At 40.2% G+C, this 21,903-nt stretch overlaps 2 protein-coding genes across 2 annotated transcripts in view; one reads left to right on the top strand and one right to left on the bottom strand.

Moving 5' to 3' along the window:
- Positions 1-16,934, top strand: LOC117478581 (estrogen receptor beta-like). The gene is made up of 9 exons (XM_034125590.1): positions 1-425; positions 2,140-2,327; positions 2,416-2,532; positions 3,644-4,003; positions 6,150-6,288; positions 10,895-11,028; positions 13,155-13,338; positions 14,143-14,415; positions 14,963-16,934. Exons 1-9 carry the CDS (start codon positions 1-3, stop codon positions 15,075-15,077), a joined length of 1,935 nt encoding a protein of 644 aa, XP_033981481.1. The 3' UTR covers positions 15,078-16,934.
- Positions 16,846-21,903, bottom strand: part of LOC117478547 (nesprin-2-like) — a gene marked incomplete at its 5' end in the record, with an annotated part of 15,306 nt that continues 10,248 nt past the window's right edge. The window contains 6 exon segments of the mRNA XM_034125548.1: positions 16,846-18,855; positions 19,817-19,866; positions 20,225-20,281; positions 20,698-20,889; positions 21,366-21,494; positions 21,623-21,823. Coding sequence (XP_033981439.1) covers positions 18,642-18,855; positions 19,817-19,866; positions 20,225-20,281; positions 20,698-20,889; positions 21,366-21,494; positions 21,623-21,823 — 843 coding nt within the window.

Consider the following 21,903-nt stretch of genomic DNA (forward strand, 5'->3'; position numbering starts at 1 on the left):
ATGGACTCCTCCCCCAGGCTGGATGCTGACCCCCCGTTAACACTGCTTCAGCTACAGGAGGACTCTAGCAAATCCTCAGAGAGGCCAAGCTCCCCGGGAATCATATCCGCCTCGTACAGCCCTCCTCTGGGCATGGACAGCCACACCGTCTGCATCCAGTCTCCCTACACGGATAGCAGCCACGAGTACGGCAATGGACCTCTAACCTTCTACAGCCCGTCTGTACTCGGCTATGCCAAGCCGCCCATCACTGACAGCCCGTCCCCTCTGTGCACCGCGCTTAGCCCATCAGCCTTCTGGCCCTCCAACAACCACCCCAACATGCCCTCACTGACTCTGCGCTGCCCTCAGCCTCTAGTCTACAATGATCACAGCCTGCATGCTCCCTGGCTGGAGCACAAAACCCACAGCATCAACGCTAGCAGGTATGTTTATTGACATTGATCCATTGATAGACGTGTATAGTGATAATACTTAGGACAAAAGGCTGTTTGGTGAGTGCCAATTAAGCTGTATGAAAACGATAGGAGGCTTTTTTCGCGACTGATGATAGAGTTTTAAGGGAAAAGTGGTCAAAGATGAATGGATTCAGTATTTTCTGGGTTCTTTGTTTAGACAGTATTTTGGCCAAGACTTCCCTTTCCATGTTCCGGACAATTACAGCTCAATTAGCAACTTCAGTAAATAGACATCGTCTGCTACCGGATTGTTAAAAAATACCCAAGCTCAATAGAAATGTGTTTTTGTGTAAATTAATAAAAACAAATAAATAAGAGAAATGCATCCTTTTCAGTCCTTTAAAAAAAAATGGAATTGAAATCGGTCATAGTGTTTCCACAATTTTTACAAATGCCTGTTGGCTCATTAGGAATTCAGTGATAATGCCTTTCTTCTATACCCCAAATTTGATGAAAACAACTCAAACACGTACAGTTCTGTGCTATTATATAAAAAGTTTAGGGGAAAAACGTACTAGATTGCATTTAATTTAGGAGGGACAAGAAAGGTTTAATGTAGGTTTTTTAACATAAAGATTTTCTTTTTTACCCTATCAGTTAGATACATGTGTACAGTAGGTATAGAGCCCTTTTAACAGCAGCCATCTACAGTTTCCCCAAGGCTACTGTAGGTAAGCCCTTGACATTGGTGATGGATTGGTGTTGGAGTGATGAATGGGCGAAGCAGCTTTGACTGCAATGACAACATAAAGAGACAAAATAGTTACGTTGGTTTTAGTATTCTTCAGCTAAGATGATCGTTGGATAATAGCAGAGCCTGTGCAAAGAATCCAGTCAAATCATTAGTGTTGAGATGGAGTTGCAACTATTATAATAACCAATAGACTGACATTGAAACACTGATTCTATTGGATGGATTTACTCTCACCACAACATTTGATTTACATCCCTGCCCCTACTTCATATTCGGGGTCATTCTCTATACTATCAGTTAGGGCTGTGCGATTATGGCAAACATCTTAATCACGTTTATTTTGGTCAATAATTGATATCACGATTATTAAATACGATTATTCATTGACTTTGAAAACATCCATTTATTGAACTTTAAAACAAATACAAATAATAATTTGAACAGTGTCTTTTTAACTGTTGATTACCCTGAACGTATAATTCAACTGAAAAACCAATACAAAAATAAATGATATCAAAATAATAAATACCAATAAACAAGATCAACAAATATTTTGGAGCGCACTTCAACAAGCTACTAAACATATATAAATATGATAAATAAAAATAAATTAGACTAAAATAAATTAGATCAAATATGTCACAACCTAGCAAAGCAAAATAATAGTTTTTTTCGATTATGTTGTTTTCGTAATTGTGGCAGGCCAAAATCGTAATTGCGATTAAAATACGATGAATTGCACAGCCCTACTACCAGTTGACAGTCATAGTGAAACTGGCCTTGGATGCTTGAGACTTTTATACCCATTATGTTTCAATGATGAACACTCTAGTTTCTTCATGCAATTTTCCAGTTGGCTGAAATGTGGTTGTGGAGAATTTTTTAGCAAAAGAGTACCTGTTAGATGACTAATGACAGGTACATGACAGGCTAAACTTCCAGATGTCAAGTTGTCCCTTTTCACAATGTCTCTGTTTCTTCCTGCAGCTCCATCATCAGCTGTAACAAGCCACTGGGGAAGGGAGTGGAAGGCATGGACTCCTCTTTGTGTTCGTCTGCGGTCGGGAAGGCGGACATGCACTTCTGCGCCGTGTGCCACGACTACGCCTCCGGGTACCACTATGGAGTGTGGTCCTGCGAGGGCTGCAAGGCCTTTTTTAAGAGGAGTATCCAAGGTATAAACTCTGTCTTTCAGTCAATAACAAGTCACCATCTCTTCATGTTCCTCATCCATTGAAGTGTCTTCTTTCCTTTCATCCTTAGGACACAATGACTACATCTGCCCCGCCACAAATCAATGCACTATCGACAAGAACAGACGTAAAAGCTGCCAGGCCTGCCGCCTACGGAAATGCTACGAAGTGGGCATGATGAAGTGCGGTAGGTTCTCAACTCTTTTACCGGGGTCCTTGATATAGCAAAAGAAAGTGGAAGAACTTATCCCTTGTGTGGGGTTTGGGTCAAATTGCCCACTGTTACATTTTTACTAAAAGAAAATGATACAAGAATATTTTTTCAATCTTAGCCTTTGCTTATTTTGGGTAATGATCATGTACAAGAAACAGAAATCCACATGTTAAATGTATGGGGCCCATTTGTGGCCTTCATCCAGTGTTTGCCCCGCATACTGAGACACACAGAAACACTCTCAGTCTAGTCCTTCTCACACATGCATCTGCTACATTGTTACAATCTAAGCACTACGAATCTGCCTCTTTACCCTCTGTAGTGTGGGAACCTTCACAGTATTATTCCTCATTCTAACCATTTCTCATGTTTCTTGCACCTGCACATAAGAGGAGGGTCAAAACAGATGAGTAACTATGTGTTTATTGGGCACTTCAACTACAATCCTCCACCAGCAATATGAGCTAAGATTCTGAGCTCAGAGGGCCTTGGAGCTAATAGTGCAGTGGAAGATTTTTTCAGAATATCTTTGATAATTTAGAGCCAAATTCTCAGTACGCCACTGGCAATCATTTTGTTCAATGTTATATCAGAGATGTATTTTTCAGACATGCTATATTTCATCAACAGTGACTTAGACAGTGTGCATTTTGATCTTTTTGAACATTACAGCATGGAAACATGTCACATAGAGGCACACTATCGAATCAGAATCAGAATCACAATCAGGTTTATTACCAGGTAGGTTTACACGTACGAGGAATTTGACTTGGTGTCGTGGTGCATACATAAAAGTAAAACAAGAATGAAAAACACAGGTAGAGAACTAGAAAAATATTTAAAATAATAAAAAACATAGTAAAATATAACAGTATTTACATTGCAATGAAATGGAATAAGAAGGAATAAAATATGGAATAAAAATCGGCAGCAATAAAATAAAAAAAACAGATATTGTTGTACAATATAAATATGAACCTGAAAATCTGCATAATTGCCCTTTAGGCACTAAACAAGAACAATGTAAATAAAGTCCAAAGGGTACAAAGTATGGTCATGTGACTCTCTCTGTCTCTTGCTCCAGGTGTAAGGCGTGAGCGCTGCAGCTACAGAGGAGCCCGGCTCCGCCGTGGGGGGCTCCAGCCTCGGGACCCCGCGGGTAGGGGTTTGGTCAGGGTGGGGCTGGCTTCCCGTGCCCAAAGGCATCTCCACCTGGAGGTTCCTATCGTCCCTGTGGACCCCCTCCCTCAGATGTGCCATGCTCACCACTCGGCCATGGGCCCAGAGGAGTTCATCTCCCGCATCATGGAGGCGGAGCCGCCAGAGATCTACCTCATGGAGGACATGAAGAAGCCCTTCACCGAGGCCAGCATGATGATGTCCCTCACCAACCTGGCAGACAAGGAACTGGTCCTCATGATCTGCTGGGCCAAAAAGATCCCTGGTAAGATACAAACAGTAGCGCAAATCATTTTAAAATTAAACATTTTCACAATTGAAATCCTATTTAATTTAATTTATAAATATCTTTTTTTTCTTAAAAACTACCAACATTGTTTGTTCAATAGAATTGTACCTATTTGTTAAGATTAAATGTACTAAATACTTGAAACATATCAGAATTAGATGTAGATTGTGGTTTATTATTTATTTATAATGGTTCATACATAAATACAGTAAGAGGAATTAGGCTATGTAAAATAGGAGCAACAATAAAGCTATTTAAATAAACAAACAATTTTTATTTATATTTTTGATATGTTATAAAACAAGCTAAAAACTTAAAACAATGCTAAAATCACATCTTACGTGTTTTATAAAATCTACCGCATGATATTAATTCAGTTTGGATTTTTTAGCTGTTGATAATTATATAGTTTCTATTTGACCTTTGCCCTTATTTGTATCCATAATGAAAACACTGGAACATGGAAAATCTACTTCATTCTTTTGAAAACTCCATATTTCCTGCTCATTGTTGTTTCTTTTGGATGTAAATGTTTTCATTGCATTGTGCATATATTATCTTTGTCATGATCTTAAAGGTAGGGTAGGTAAGTTTGAGAAACCGGCTCGAGATCGCTAGAATTTGAAAATACACAACCGGAGAAAATCTGCCCCTTCCTTATAGAGCCCCTCCTCCAACACACACGAACGCGCACATGACCAATGAGGGCACGAGATAAGTTTGTGCACAGATGGAAGGCTGACAGGCAGGTAGGCCATCCAGTTATTTTAGCCGAGCCGGCTCAGATGATTGGTCGTGCTTTTTACAGTACTACGGCTTCCACAGATTACATTTTTTTATGGATTTTTTGTCAAAGCACTTAAGATATTCATTGCTATCGGGATGTTAAGAGCATTCCATGGAATATAACAAAAACTGTATCTCGAGCCGGTTTCTCAAACGTACCTACCCCACCTTTAATTCAGTCTATTTTTATACTTGAGGAACATCCACTTAATCACATACCAGTTTACATGTCATCAAATAAGACTGGAGGCATTCGGTGTGGCCTTTCTGAGTGAAAGAGCCATGTTGGGTTAGGGTCAGGATAAACTCTAGGATCAGTGGAAGCAGTTTGGCTCTGATTAACAACGTGTGGAAGTCAGGTGAAAACCAGCAAACCAGACTGAGGGTTATAAAGGTCAAAACAAAGCTGCGGCTACAGTAAACACATCTTCCACTCATCATTCATGTTGGTGTGTCACATGCTGCGTGGGATGGTGACATAATTATTGCATGGATAAACAGAGACCAACGGTAGGAAATCATTATCAACCTCTCTGTATAATTTTCTGTCTTCTATGAATTTATTTATTTCTCAACTGGTCCTGATTATCTTTATCCACTTTCCTGTCCCTTTTTATGTGTCCCTCTCCTCGCCTTTCCTCTCTTAGCCAGTGTTCAGCCCAGCAGGTAACTCCCCAGCAGAGGTGTTAATGTGAAGGGTTGACAAAGACTCCACGTTTTTTGAATAACGACCATATTCCACCATTTCTTTTCCAGCAGAGGTGGAAATGAGTGTGCATTGTCTGCTTTATGAAAGATCTTAAGAAAGTACAGATAGGTGAGCGAGGCGCTGTGAAGCTAAATACATAGCTGCTGCTCAGTGAGGTCATTGTTAGATCCTGTAGTGCTCTATGGCACAAGGGCGTTTCTCTGTCTTTATATAACTCTTAGAAGGTTGGTTGATAGGCTCCTTTGAAAACCTCATTTAGTTGATGTAGTTTCAACAAGTAATTTCATAAAAAAAAGGCAAAAGTACCTTTGGTTAACTCCCAATATTGTTTTATATTCACATGTGGCTTTTTAGCTTGCCAACAATATATTAAATATCTTTTTTTTTTTTTTATAATTCTCCATTTTTCCCTTCTCTATCATGACATACTGAGCTACAGAACTTTTTCAAGTCTCTAAATCTGAAAGGGTTTTTTACGACAATACTTAGAATGGGAACTCCTTGCTGATTGTAAGTTTTCTCATTGCGATCCATGATGAGTCCTTTTTTGTCCCCTTATATTCTGAATCAGGATATTCATTTGAGGTGTGTGCTAATTCTGTGTTTCTCTTTATTCCGTTTCCTCAGGCTTTATGGAGCTGAGTCTAGCGGACCAGATCCACCTGCTGAAGTGCTGCTGGCTGGAGATCCTGATGTTGGGCCTGATGTGGAGGTCTGTGGATCATCCTGGAAAACTCATCTTCTCTCCAGACTTCAAACTCAACAGGTAGGTTTGAAGTCCAACTTTCAAATGGCTGATTTGTTTAAAGGTGTGGTAGGTAATTTTGGAGAAACCAGCTTGAGTGCGCTTGAATTTGAAAATACACAACCGGAAAAAATCTGCCACTTCCTTACAGAGCCCCTCCTCCAACACACACGAACGCGCACATGACCAATGAGGGCACGAGATAAGTTTGTGCACAGATGGAAGGCTGACAGGCAGGTAGGCCATCCAGTTATTTTAGCCGGGCCGGCTAAAATGATTGGTCGTGCTTTTTACAGTATTACGGCTTCCACAGATGACATTTTTTAATGGATTTCTTGTCAAAGCACTTAAGATATTCATTGCTATCGGGATGTTAAGAGCATTCCATGGAATATAACAAAAAGTGCACCTCGAGCCGGTTTCTCAAACTTACCTACCCCACCTTTAAGAGCTCTTTTTTTGGGCCTATGTGCCGATCAGCTGATGTCTTTGTGACAACCTCTTTTCTCTTCTACTCCAACATGCTAAGGCTTTTGCTAGCAGAGATTGTTCCTCATATGCATGAGTTGTGTGTGTTCCCCAAGTCCAAGTCTTATCAAGTACTTGTTTTCCTTTTCCCCAAAACATTACATTACAGTCATTCTTCTCTCCAGACTCAGACTAATTGTTTTCCTTAACTTGAGATATATTACAAACTGCAGCCTAACCCTCGGAAGGCTTTTACTGAATGATTATTGTGTGCAGCCTCCAGTTTACCATAACAGTGTTGGCGGTTTAGTTTTAATCTTCCCACATTGGTGCACTCTCATTATTTGATATCCCACAATAATCAGGGAGTTCACTCAGACCTTGAAACGGTAAAGATATCAGCAACCCTCGCTGCAGATACATCTCTGATTCTTCTAGACTGCCACCTCATTTTCTTGCCAACATTTTCTTTTATCACTTACTGTTTTCTTCCACACTGACCTTCAACTTCGGCCAGACAACAGTTGGCTGTTTCTGGCACTTCAGTTCAACCTTTGTATTCACAGTAAACACGCTGTAATTAGGCTGCCACTATACCAGCACTGTGGACTTCCTAATGAATCATAGGATACTTAAGACTTTACGTTTTGTCAGCAGTAGCAGCAGCTAATGAAACATTAAAGCAACTTGTTCCTCCTGGTGTTCAAAGTGCAGTAGATTGAAGACAGAAGGTCGGGCTTGCATAAATTATTATATATATTATTATAAAGTAGATTTTCCAGGTTTGCAGTTAAATTGTATTTATTCTCACTGTCAACAAATCCAAGAAAAATACCAAAATAAACAATGTGTTAATTCTTCTCTTGATAGTTTCTGACTTCAATGGGAGACACAAATCTTTAAATACGCAGCATAAATGTAACCTTTTTTTGTCTTAAATGGTCAATAACTTTCAGCTGGTCTCTGTAGTTCTTTATTCAAAAGTTACTCAAACAGGAGGAAAAAGTGCTTTTGTTAGGGACTATTTGTCAGTGGCGGATAAATACACATTTGGTACTCTAGTGAGTGAGGATTTAGTCCAAATAAACAGTGTGTGTTAATGTGCTTTTGGTCAGTTGTTTAGATATATTGTGGTCTTTTTATAGTAGTTGTTGAGAACTAAATCTTCATGTGAAAAAGGAATAGTGGACAAGTGGTAAATGTATGTTAATGAGGACAATAGGAAGTGTTTGTTCATCGACTGCCAGGGAAACTATCACTATAGACTTAGGTTAACCTCGACATGTTCTCACAACACAGCCTTATTTTTCTCTGCTGAGTGGTAGCCCTTTCTCCTTGGACGGCTCAGAAAACATCCTGGATACTAATCCATCCACTCACTCAACGAGACGCTTGAACAGAGACAGAAACAGAGCGGTTTTCCAATGTTCTCTCGAACAGTGTCAGTTCTGTGGATCTTCTCTTTTTGTCACATGGTATTAAAGTTCTCTTTAACTCCATATCTCTTTGCTGCATGATTTTGTACTCACTCAATCTTTTTGAAGTCAGATTGTATTTAAGAATCAATGTGTTTAAGAGAAAGATTCCAACTACCTAATGCCTAGGGTGACCAGGTGTCCCACTTTGTGCTGGACTGCACAGCATTTTGATCATTTGTCCCACACATGTTGCCGATGAAAACGAGAGGACTATCATCACCATTAGCTGTGTCAGATGTCAATCAATCAACAGAGACATTTATTAACATATGGGCAGGGCCGCCCCTCCCTACACGCAGAACACGCAGAGTGTGTGGGGCTGCATCTTATACGCAAATGCGACGCAATTATGCACGACACAGTTTCCCCGCAGCGCTAACAGACACGAGCCTGCTCTACCACCCCCCCCCCCTCCCACGATCTATGGATATATTCCTCCTGAAACCAAAAGAGATGAGGTAACACGGGAGGCGTGTGACGCAGTGGATAGAGCCTTGGTATGGGGATCAGGGGAGCACAGGTTCAAACCCCACTGCAGTCAGCATGTCGTTGTGTCCTTGGGCAAGACACTTTACCCCAAATTGCTCCTGTGGGGATTGCCCACAGTATTGAGTATGTAAGTCGCTTTGGATAAAAGCATCTAACAAGTAACATGTAATGTAACATGTAACAGCAGCTGATTTAATTAACATTTAGCACACAGTTCAGCAGACTGTGGCAGTAATCTCGATCCGGTCATTTTTTTCTGGTCATAATAATTAGTTATGTTAATTCCATTCAAAACAAATATATTTAATTCCTTCACTTGCATAGTTTGTGCAAACAATTAAACCAAAGTAAAGCGTTGTTATTAATATTTATAAGCTTATAGTTTAATAGAAATGTTCTTCTTAAGGGTTAGATAGACATTATATAAACATCTAACCTAGCTCTAAGCAACGTAGTAACATGTCCCGCATTGTCCCGCAAAAACGTCCTATTTGTCCCACATGTGGCTTGTTGGCACCTGGTCACCCTAGTAATGCCTAATTGGAAGCACTCTGCCATAAATGTGTCAAGTCAATTGTGCAACATGTAGAAAATAATCTAGCCAATTAACACTTAGAATATTGTTTTGGGTATGGATGAGATGAACCTTGACAAAGTAATGCTTCGTCTCCAGTTCACTGCATACATTTGCATCAGAGTTGTAACACCCGTTGTTGGATCCAGACACTCGGGAGGTTATCTTGCATCTTAATGTGCAGGTGTATTCAAAATAAAAGAATCAGCAAAGCACACGTCTCTTAGTTTGCTTTGTGTGATCCAGCGTATGATGACACCTGCTAACCAAGAAGTCGTAGAGTTGGCCGGGTATTGTTTCAAATGTTTTGAAACTCCTCCCAGGAAACCTCACCTTATAATGGTGTGGTTACACATGCTATAGATATAGAAGTAAAGACAGAATAGTTAAACAGACTAAATCATATAAAAGGAAACCACAATGTTGTTATACGATTTAAACATTGGAAATAAGAATAACAGAAAACAGAATAGTCGTTCAGATTGTCAGTTGAATGTTGTCTTAAAGGGCCAAATTGTGCTAATGTTAAAGGTGGGGTAGGTAATTGAGAAACCAGCTTGAGTGCGCTAGAATTTGAAAATACACAGCCGGCTAAAATAACTGGATGGCCTACCTGCCTGTCAGCCTTCCATCTGTGCACAAACTTATCTCGTGCCCTCATTGGTCATGTGCGCGTTCGTGTGTGTTGGAGGAGGGGCTCTGTAAGGAAGTAGCAGATTTCTTCCGGCTGTGTATTTTCAAATTCTAGCGCACTCGAGCTGGTTTCTCCAAAATTACCTACCCCACCTTTAAGAGCATTCCATGGAATATAACAAAAAGTGTATCTCGAGCCGGTTTCTCAAACTTCCCTACCCCACCTTTAAGGTTTATATTTGTATTTAGTGCCTCTACTGTGACATGTTTCCATGCTTTAATGTTCAAAAAGCTCTTTATTTTTCTCATACTGCCTCCAGCACCTCTTTTCACCCTCTGTCTGAAACCAGAGCCCAGTCTGCTCTGATTGGTCAGCTGGCTGGCTATGTTGTGATTGGTCAACTGCTTAGAGATGTCCCGCCCCTTAGCCTACAATGTGTTTGAGCGCTTTTTTTCAGGTGCTCACCAGCTCACCAACTGTGAAATAAGACCATCCAGTCACATGGGCTGTCGGGATCAGAAAACAGAATATCCACCCACTATCTGTTTATCAGTATCCCTACTGCTTAAAAGATACTTTTGCAAAGTGTTGAATAATTTAAAAAGGCGGTTTGACCGAGCAAAATCTGCACACATTTTGATACTTTTTGCATAAAGGTTGAGGTTTGATTTGATTTCTTTATTTTGTTACAAAAATCCGAAACGGGTTTATTACCAGGTAGGTTGACACGAACGAGGAATTTGACTTGGTGTCGTGGTGCATTCATAAAAGTAAAACAAAAATAAAAAAACGCAGATAGCGAACTATATTTTAAGAACACTATAATAACAAAAAAACAGGGGAAAAAAAACACAAACCCCCCCCCCCGATATTGTCAACAATGTCCTATTGTCACATTCTGAGCCTATTAACACCTGGCAGTAAAATGTTATCAGCACCTGGCTGTGGAGGAATATAAATTCCCTTGTGTCTGTGTGTCTGCAGGGAGGAGGGCCAGTGCGTGGAGGGCATCATGGAGATCTTCGACATGCTGCTGGCAGCCACCTCTCGCTTTCGTGAGCTGAAGCTTCAGAGGGAGGAGTACGTCTGTCTGAAGGCCATGATCCTCCTCAACTCCAGTGAGTTCTGCTGACGCGGACAAAACGCAGTCTTCATTTAATGTTTTCTGAGACGGATGAGTTAGTTTGCAACGAGCAACAGATCCTGCCTGATCCTGGCCAGTTGGTACATCACAGTGTTGTTTTGCTTCTTCTTCTTCTTCTTTTCCCTCTGCTTGGTTTTGGTTAATGACACTTTAATCTGGAACTTAGTGGTTCATTGACACCTGTCACGCATCAGACCCACACATTAAAACAAACTGACCAGAGCAAAAAAAAAGGCTGAAAAATGAATATATTTATATATATTTTTGGCCTTACTGTCTGTGTCATTTATTAGCTGGGGTAAATAAATGTTCATTATCCATTTGGAGTTGCATTAAAGAAGATGTGGGGTTAAAGCTTTGCACAAGTGTAATCCAAATAAAGGTTTCCAAATTCTCTCAAAGCTCTCAGAGGAGCCAGCATCTCAAGTCTGAGAGGTTGCATCACCTCCCTCAGTCTCTACGTTAGAGGTGATCAATCTCCGTGCTCTTGTTCTTATGAATTAGTTGTAAACATACACCTGCTGCAGAAAGCACTTCAGAGGAGCAGACAACCGCCAAAAGTGTCATCTTACAGCAGATTTATGTTATTTAAATAGTAAAGACTGCTGAATGCCTTGCTTTTTGCAGATACAAAAAAGGGATAACAACTTGATTCAATTCAGGTATCTTGACAAAGAACAATGAAGCATTTTGAACAATAAAGCATGTTAACATGTCACAGAAGAGGCACAAAACACAAATATGAAGCTGAAAATATGAAAATGTCCTCTTAAAGGTAGAACTAGCATGTGGAAATTATACATATCGCTACAAAGCTTTTATATACCCAGAAATAAGAACAAAATATGTACAAACATACATATGGATTGCTAGGAATGCCTATTACCGTGTTTGTTTTCATACAAATGTGATCCTAAAACATCAAATATGTACCATTATATAATAGCTAATCTGGGCACTTTTCTAGTTTTTCATTGACTTGAGGTTTAGTTTATGTGACGCATTTTAAACCTCACAATAAAACAGTGTGTGTTGCTCCAGGGTTGGATGTAGTTTCATTGTGCAGGTGAAGTGAGATTGGCCGAAGCTTCCACTTGTTTGAAGTACATGTAGGATGAAATGACCTGTGAAGATGTACTTTATTGCACAGCGGCTTGTGTCTTTTAACCTGTGATGTGTTCCCAGCGGTCACAGTGTACTGTCCTGATCCCCTCACCCCCCAACCCCTCTCCCAGCCCCAGCAGCAGCCACTGTACAGGTTTCATGGAGGTGACTGACCTCTCCGCATGACCTCAGAGTTTAACACAGTTCCTCCCTAACAGACGCACACAAGCTCCTCCGCCAGCTCTCTGTTGACTCTGCTCCACTGCAGCTGGCGTGCGAAAAAGGGAACAAATTGTGAAAGAAGTGAAATGGAGTTTGAAAAGTCAGAGAGGACAGGGAGGAATTTTAAGATTTATGTATTTAGACAGATGGAGGGCTGTGGCTGAACTGTAACAACAGGATGATCTACAGCTTCTTCTCTCTCTGCGGCGCTTTTCATCTGGAATTTACATCAAGTTCAAGGCTTTGATTAGTCATACGGACATAGCTACAGTGTAGTTATGACGATGAAAATCTTAGGTCACAGGCTCCTCCAACAGTGCAACACAATACAACAGAAAAAGAGAAAAAATAGTGCAAGTAAATACAAAAAGAACCGTGACCCTGTGTATTTAAAATAATGGATGAACTTTGGTTAACCTCTTGTTTAATCAATAAAGGTTGCTATCAGTGCCCTGTGAACATTGTCGATAAGAATAGATACATTTCATTTTGAGCCAAACACTTCAGAGGCATGTTTTGTATATATCTGAGACCTATAATATATTGATGAATAACAGTATAATAGGGGACCTTTAAGTCTTGAGAAATAGATTCAATATAGTGTTATTTTGTTCTAAAAGAGCATCCACAGCAGCCTCCGTAGACCACATAGCTGCAGATATGCAGTGATTTATAATACTGGCACAACGCTTTGGAGATTGTTAGTCTCCGTCTGAAGGGAGATGATGTGTGTGTCTCCCTCCTGAGATGTGTGTGTGTGTGTGTGTGTTGCAGATCTGTGCTCCAGCTCCCCTCAGACGGCCGAGGAGCTGGAGAGCAGGAACAAGATGCTGCGTCTGCTCGACTCTGTGATCGATGCTCTGGTCTGGGCCATCTCCAAGCTGGGCCTGTCCACCCAGCAGCAGACTCTGCGTCTGGGACACCTCACCATGCTGCTCTCCCACATCCGCCACGTCAGGTACGGCCAGAGGCGGCAGGAAACGGCAAAACCGCAGAGGAGAGAATCGAAAAAGCACACATTCTCAGAGACGATTATACTCTAGCTGTCTGGCATCACCTGTCTTTATTGGTACACTCTCACAAATGTATTCCTACATTAATTCTCAGCAGGCATGAATACGCACTCACGCACGTTACTCTTTCAGACACTTGGAGAGAACACTTGACTTGTGATGTTCGAAAGACATTTCAAGAAAAAATATGTTATCATAAATACATTTTTTATTCATGCAGCACTTTTTACACAAGAAAGTCGAAGTGCTTTACTTTGAAGAAGCTGACTTTTAAACAATAATGAAAACATAACATAACAAATAATATTTGTCTAAAATAAAGCATTTCTTGAAATGATTATGTGTTCAGAAGCTTACATTTTCGGAGACATACAATCCTCTTAACTATACATCACATTTTGTGGGATTTTTAAAGTTGAGTTAAGTTTGTATTATTACATTTGCATGTTTATAAAATGTTGGTTTGCCAGTAACATGTAGAACAAAGTAGGAGAAAACTCATAAAATAGAGGATAACTGAAGACAATATTCAACAATACTGACTGATATTATACATATATTTGGACTTTTTGAGGAAGTCATTTATATTTAACGCCGTGGAAAGAGCTTCCAACAGAGAAGCAGCAATGTCTATGACTGTAACATTCCCAGGTACTATTTCGAAATGATGCAACGAAGCAATAATCAACAACCACAACTTTTTGTTGATGTCAATGTGTGACGTGTGCTTCCCTCCTCTTCCTCTGCAGTAACAAAGGCATGGACCACCTCTCCAGCATGAAGAGGAAGAACGCTGTGCTGGTGTACGACCTCCTGCTGGAGATGTTGGACGCCAACATGTCCAGCGGCAGCAGCCAATCATCGTCCTCGCCCAGCTCCGACACCTCCTCCGAGCAGCAGCAGCAGTACGCGGCCCCCCCACCCCACCTGCCGGGCTCAGAGGCTCCGGTCCCGGACAGAAGCCCTGAGGGTCTGCAGCTCTCTCCGTCTTTTCAGAGTCTGGCTTGTATGGACAGCAACGAGTGAGTTACAGTGGTGAAAACTATGGACCTGCAATGATTTGACTGATTAGTATCAGCAGGAAAATAAACAGCCATTCTTTTTGATAAATAATTCATCTTTAAAGTCATTTTTCCTGAAGAAATTGCAAGATTTTCTCACTTCAGATATGACATGTTTCGGATATTTTCAAATTATTATACTATGACTTTTTATACGTACTATGTTATGCCTTGTTTCACTTTTTTTTTCAAAATGTTCGACATACTGTACTATGATTTTTTATTTATTTTCGACATACTATAATAACTATTTTTCACATTTCTCAACATACTAAATGATGACTTTATAAAATGTCTGAACATACTATAATATGACTTTTTTTTTACATTTCTCAACATACTGTAATGTGACTTTATAACATTTCTCAACATACTATAATATGACTTTTTACGACATGTTATAATAACGTTTTTCATATTTTTCAACACACTGTATTGTGCTTTTTCTTCATTAAGTGCACCTTTTCTTTTGACTTGTGGTAAATAACTTTAAACACGTTCTTCACAGCTACATCCATCCGGAGCTGTGGTCGCTGGATGAAGGAGACGGCGGTCCGACAATCGAACCAACAGATTACATCATCCCTGATCGAGTTGTCATGGAAACTGCCTTACAGGGGTAACGGGACGGAAAGACACTAACTGAGACCAAACCTTTAATGGCTTTTCACCTCCCAAAGATCGAGAAAAGGGAAAACAAAAAAAAGGATTAACAACAAACAGAAAGTGCTGTTGTGAGGTAACGTTTTTTTGAGATGTTATTAGTCTTTGGAAAAAGAGAAGCTTTCGATCGAATGTATATTTTGTGTGCGTAAATATTTCTTGTGAATGTGCACTACAGTAGATGTTCATGAGAACATCGCTGGACCTCTGCCAGTCAGTTTGAGCTCTTTTTTGATATGCAGTATTTGTATCTCTTTTGTCACCTTGGTGTATCATCCAGAACAAGCCATCCACAATCTGCAGTGACTTACAGAGAAATGCATGTGGTCAATATTCATCTCCATAAGGGTTGTTATAGTCATATAGCTTTAAAAAAAAAAAAAATGGCTGTGTGTTCTATCACACTGTGGTGTTTTTCTCTTTCACTACTACTACTGTTCTTTGGTGTTTTAATCGGTGCCTGTTTTCTACTCTCTTTGTACACACTACAAGTTTTAGATGAGTAAAGATTCAGCAGTTTGTGGCCTTTAAACAAAACGACTGTTAACAAAAACTGTTCTTCTTCAAAGGCTGGATTTACAATACAATTTGTGGCACTGTTCGTAGTTAACACATAAAGAGTTGAGTTTTATCCAAAGCGACTCACAATAAGTGCATTCAACTATGAAGAGTGATGCACACAGAGGTTATACAAAACTAAAATGTATTTACCCATTATGTTTAGCCCTAAAGTTCATGACACCTTTAAAGTACCTGTCAGATTTTAAAGTTTGGATTACTCTTGAACATAAGCTGCTATATTCAGCCTGAGCCTTCCTCAAAAAACAAACCAAAGTGATCATATAACAATAGCCACGCAACATCGAATTCTTCTGAAAAAAAGCTTATTAAGTATGCATCATTGTTAAACTAAAACTGATCTCTGATGCATTGTTTTTGTGTACATTTTAAGTGTAGTGTATCGAATGTTCTGTATTGTTATGCTTTTGAAATAATATGAAATATTCCTACAATATGTCACGTAACCACCGGTCAGTTTACTCAATGATAAGTTAAACAGGAAAGGAACGGATACTATTTATAGCAAGCCGGGCTAAGTGCAAACCTTTACAGATATATTCAATTTAAAGCAATTAGAGTATAGCGTACTTCCAGTCAATTCTGCTGCAGCTACAACTGTGAAGAACTTCTGCCTAAACAAAGGGAAATGAATGTGCCTTGGTGGTCTTATTTAACCAAGTAGTCGAGATGGATGGAATAATCAGCGATCATTGCTGTAATTTAGACAGGATACCACATGATGAAAAGTCTTATGAGCATCGGTCCAGGACTGGTTAGTTGAATTGTTTTTGGCTTTACTAGAAACAAGGAACTGTTGGCTTTAAGTCCTTTAAACTAGATTTGTTTCAATCTGGCCAGACAAACTGAAGAAACCCAAAATGACCCAACATCATTTGGACATGTCATGAACAGTGCCATTTTTCTGCCAATGTAAATGAAGCCTTAGTGCCAAATATTCCTACCACTGCTATTACAGTATACAGAAACATGTTCAATATCTGTGTTTTCCCGGTGTCTGTAACCCGTACATGCATGCACACAACACACACTCATCCATCTCTGATGCTGAAACTATTTCCACTTGTTCACAACACACACATATGCAAATCTGAGATCTTGTTTCCTGCCTGTAGCAAACCTACAATACAATAAACAAGCAGCCGTGAATCATGGCAAACACAGTTTATTGTCAATCAAAACTGACAGTCTATACATCCCATAAATAAGAGTTCACAAAATAAATCAAACTTTACACACGTTTTGTTGTTTGTTTCTGTTCTGCCGAGTGTGACATTATATACAAATAAGGACCAAACACTTGAGTTTCCAACATTTAGGATCAATAATATTAACATTGTACATTTAATGGTCTTTGATTGAGAGGTACACAGCTACATCCAATGCTCAAAGTATCACTTGCATTCATGTTCGACTCAGAGTCTGGATCAATAGATTTGAAACCAGTCCTCTAACTTCATGATGAAGAGTGGTGTAAAGCAGGTAAATCTCCACGTACATCACAATATTAACCACAAATTATATATATTTTTAAACAATCTTTGTTTCAACCTGTTGGATTTTTTGACACCTGCAGGACTTTACTCCACGGGTCCAACTCGGACAGCGTTGGGTACGTTTTGAACAACATCAAATCATTTAAGAATAAAGTAATTTAGGCATTTGAACATAACATGGGGGGGGGCTTTGTGTTCTTTGATCTACAGCTAAATGGCAGTGATGTGACAGGACCACCAGCTGGAGCTAATATTGTTGCATCAATATTAACAAAATATAAAAAACACTTTGAAACTTCATCAAGCAATATTTCATTGAATGCTATTGCTGCAATTTAATGTGGAAATGATTGTACAAATTAGCATCTGTTAGCTAGCAGGTCAGGTTGTAATCATGCACATAGACCCAATAGCTAAATCTGCTGGAATTTGAACCGTTTAAAAAAAAAAAAAATGCTACTATATTTGTTAAAAGCCCCTTATTATCCGTTATTATATGAGCGGTGATTTTGGGCTCTTTCTGCGCCCTAGAGGTACCAAATCACCTAATGCAGCTTTCATTTGACGACTTGTTGTATATATGCTGAAATATACAAAAATGACCTCCCGAACACTGGCCATGAAGTTGTTAACATAAGAAAATATCTGTCATTTTATTACACCAGCGCTTAGACTACAGTCCCATGCTAAATTATTGAAATAGAATACAGGAAGACACTCAAACTCAAATATGCAGAAACAATAATTTTGCGTTTTCTTTCTCAGTAGTTTGCCCTTATACACAGTAGTCCTTAAACACCATTACAAATACAAGATCTTCCAGCTGTTGGCTACAGAAAGGCATGTCTGCAGGAGTCACTGCCAGCATTATTTAGAACAAATATCTTACAGATCTTTTTAAATATCTCTTAATCAATCTTCTTCTCTTCTGTACAAAATGTGCCGTCAACAACAGGCTGCCTTCTTCTATGAAAAACTGTAAAAATAGCGGCAGTGGTAGAAAATGGCTAGTGTAATTCTCGCTTTCTGTACGCTTTGGTAATCACTGACCTTTACTCCTCAATATAGATCCCATGGCTTACAATGCAAGTACAAAATCAGAAAATATAGCGTAGATATTAAAATAAATCTAGAGACCTTACTTATCTCCGTGTGTTGAATATGGTAAGTGGGGACGTTAAATCTACATATAAAAATGGCAGAACGTTAAAAACGAACCAGTTTATGGCTTCTTTTTTTATAAATGTGGAACACCACGAACAATAAATATATATTTAAATACACCAATCAGATTTAGATTTAAAAAAGGGCGATGCTTTTTTTTTGTGTGACAGGTAGAATGTCTTTAAATTGCACCTTCACACAATGAACGGCTCAATGTTCTGTTTCCACGTCACATATTGAGTCCCTCAGTCTTCTTAGGGGAGGTTCTGGGCGTGGTGGCAGTGCTCATGTGGGCGGGGGGCCGTTGGTGTAGCGCAGCATGGGGTAGAAGGAGCGGGCGAAGTTGTTGGACAGGGTGCAGCTGTAGTTGTCCTCGATGACGGGCACCAGGCAGGCCAGGACCAGCAGCAGCAGGAGGAGCAGGTGGAGCGGGAAGGCCGCGCGCAGGACCCGGTGGAGGAAGGGCCGCTGGGGGGGGGAGTCCCGCCGCTCCCTGGAGCTGCACAGACGTTAGAGATTATTGAGGGGGAAATAGATGTATGACATCAGCGTCATAACGTTTACTTTAAAAGTCCCCTATTATACTGTTTTTCATCAATATATCATAGGTCTCAGATATATACAAAACATGTCTCTGAAGTGTTTGGCTCCAAACACCAAACAGGTCATTGCAGCATCCCACAATCCCCTCTGTTTCAGCCCTGTTTCCAAAGTGCTGATTCTCTGTCTGTTACTTTAGATGAAAATAAGGAGCCCCTCCCCACGCCCCTCTGAGAGATATTTGGTTAAAAAGAACACAGTGGTGCTCTAGGAGGAGATTCAGGTGATAAGGTGTGGGGGGGGGGGGGTTACCTTGGTTGGTGATTGGCTAATGGTTACACAAGCCAAAACATCGTTATGACATCATAAAGTGGCCAAAATCTGATCAGCTCATTTTCAGACAGGTTTTTATATAAATGGATCAGGACAAAAAGAGAGAGAATCTTTTTTCCTGAAGCTTTCAGAATCTCTTTACACAAAGCGGACACATGGTTATGTAGAAAATACATGAAAAAGTGGATTTTGCATAATAGTTGACCTTGAAGGATTTTTGGAACTTAAAACTACTTCTCAAGATCTAACTATTTTAGGTGCTACGATGAGTTGAAAACGACTTAAATCTTCCAGCCTCTAAGCCCAGGTACAAGCTTCTTCTAAAATGAAAGTCATATGTAAATGTTAGTGTTTTTATACACAACAGTGTGCCCAACATTCAAACATCATTTTCATACACTTAGACATTTTACTGCAATTGCCACAAAAAGTGACCCCATTAATTAGGATATTCAACATTATGAAAAAAATCGACATTAACATCAAACTGTTTTGAAGGCCCACATATCTGCATAGTTTTTTTGGGGGGGGGGTTAGTTAAACCCTTAGAATTACATACTTCATAAAGTACAGTTTGTCAAAGTTACCTTTTAGTTGCTGGGGGTCCGATAGCTGCATGTAGACCTGCAGCCTCCTCCTGAAGCAGGAGACAAAGCATTCATCACTTAAAACAACAGCTACATCAGTCAGTGTGGCTTCATGAAGAAGTTCCAAATAGGTCAAACTATCTAGGTTTTCAATATAAAACTCTAAAGTGGTAGAAGAAGTAACAGAGTAACAGTTTCACAACTTACTATAATGTAACTTCCTTGTTTTTCTCTTGTAATTGAGTATTTCAAAAATGTAGTATTATGCCTTAACAGCAACCACAATCCTTGTTTTTATTTTACATTCATATTTGAAAACGGATGACCTAATGTTAGTGTTAGCCTGTAATGGAGGTGTTTGTGCATCACTGCTCTCAGAGATTGTAACTAAAGATGAAATGATCATACCTTCTGCAGCGTTCCCAGAGCAATGCTGTCCATCTCTGTGCCGGAGGAGCAGGTTTCCTGGGACACAGACAATGAACACACCATCAGATACGAGGACTTTCATCAGAGGAAAGTTACCTTACTTTACCTCTGATAGCATCGCCGAGGAATGTCCAACATGAACACTAGTGACGTACATTTAGTGTTTTACAGTTCCAATTGATATTTAAAACAGACTTGGTGCAGTGATAACATTATTGTTTATACACGTGACTACCAATCGGGTAACGTCTTTGTGCAACACAATTACAATTTTTTTAGGAATAGTTGGCTACATAAACTGTAATTTGTCAAAAAATGGCACACTCTATGGTCCTGTTTTTACAATATTATCACTTGCAGATTTTAATAGAAAATTGGCAGCTCATGGTTTAAAAGACACTATCACAGCCCCCCCACAGTCAGACCAGAGTGAGATGAACAGTAGGCCTCACCAGTGTGCCCTGCAGCGTGCTCAGGTGAGCGGCCACCTGTCGGAGCAGCAGCTGCAGCTTGTTCCCGATGACGTGGACCTTCTCCTTGGCCTCCACGCTGTCCTCTCTGCTGTCCTCCAGCAGCAGCTGAGAGGAGATCTCCTGCAGGGAGGAGACCTGCCGCTGGCGGCCGCACAGCTCCTCCTGCAGAGCCTGGGGGGATCGGATAGTGAAATCATGACAAAGTGTACATGTGCAAATGTGTTTCCTGTTTTAATTAAGTGTATAAGCTAGTGAGGGAACTGTAACAAATGTATCAAGCAGATTAAAGTTAGGTTGAAATATATTTTCCAATACCAACCCTTTAATTAGAAGTAAATGTAATGTTCTCTTGTCTCATTATCTAGTAGCGCAACGGTATTTCAAGTAAAGGATTTGTTTGTGACACTCCAGGTGAAAATCTAAAAATGTAAGATCCAACATAACCAAGGCAACAAGTCGAACTTATATATTACCAAAATAAAGACAAAACTGTGGCAAAAAAATCCTCATGAACTTCAAATGTCCCCTCAACTCACTGAAATTCAAATATCTTGGAATCAGTTTAGAAATGTTTTTGTTTTTTGGCTATACAAGATAAAAACAGAAATGTCATGGCAGGGCTTATGAAAGGATGGTTCTCTGCTCACCGTCAGGGTGTCCTGGTGCTCCAGCAGGACGGAGCGTGGCGTCGAGGTGTCGCTGACATTCACAGCGTTCAGTTTGTTCTCCGCCTGAGCGAGCCACAGCAGCAGGGAGTGCAGCGTCTCATGGAACTCCTGCAGGAGAAGAGCTCAGAGTCAGAGGGGTAGAGGTGCTTGCCTTCTATGCATTCATTGGAGCATTTCCTGAACCACATTACTTTACATTCTGTATTCTCTGATGTAAGAGTGTCTCCATGTCTGACCTGACACTGCATGAGCGCAGCGTGCAGCCTCCTCTCCCAGCTCTCCAGCCCGCTGCAGGCCTGAGGCCAGCTGCTGTTGGCAGAGCTCAGGGCTTCCTGCAGCTCCTGCAGCTCGGCGCTGTCGCCACACAGGAAGTGGCGGCTGCTCAGGTTGGTGGAGATCATCAGACACTTGTAGCTGTTGAAGGACTTCTGCATCTCCTACAAGACAGAACAGATGAGTACTTGTTTATCCTCCATCATTTAGAAGGTTTATGCGATTATACGGTGTTGTCGGTGTT

Source organism: Trematomus bernacchii, unplaced genomic scaffold (assembly GCF_902827165.1).
Source record: "Trematomus bernacchii unplaced genomic scaffold, fTreBer1.1, whole genome shotgun sequence".
NCBI lineage: Eukaryota > Metazoa > Chordata > Actinopteri > Perciformes > Nototheniidae > Trematomus > Trematomus bernacchii.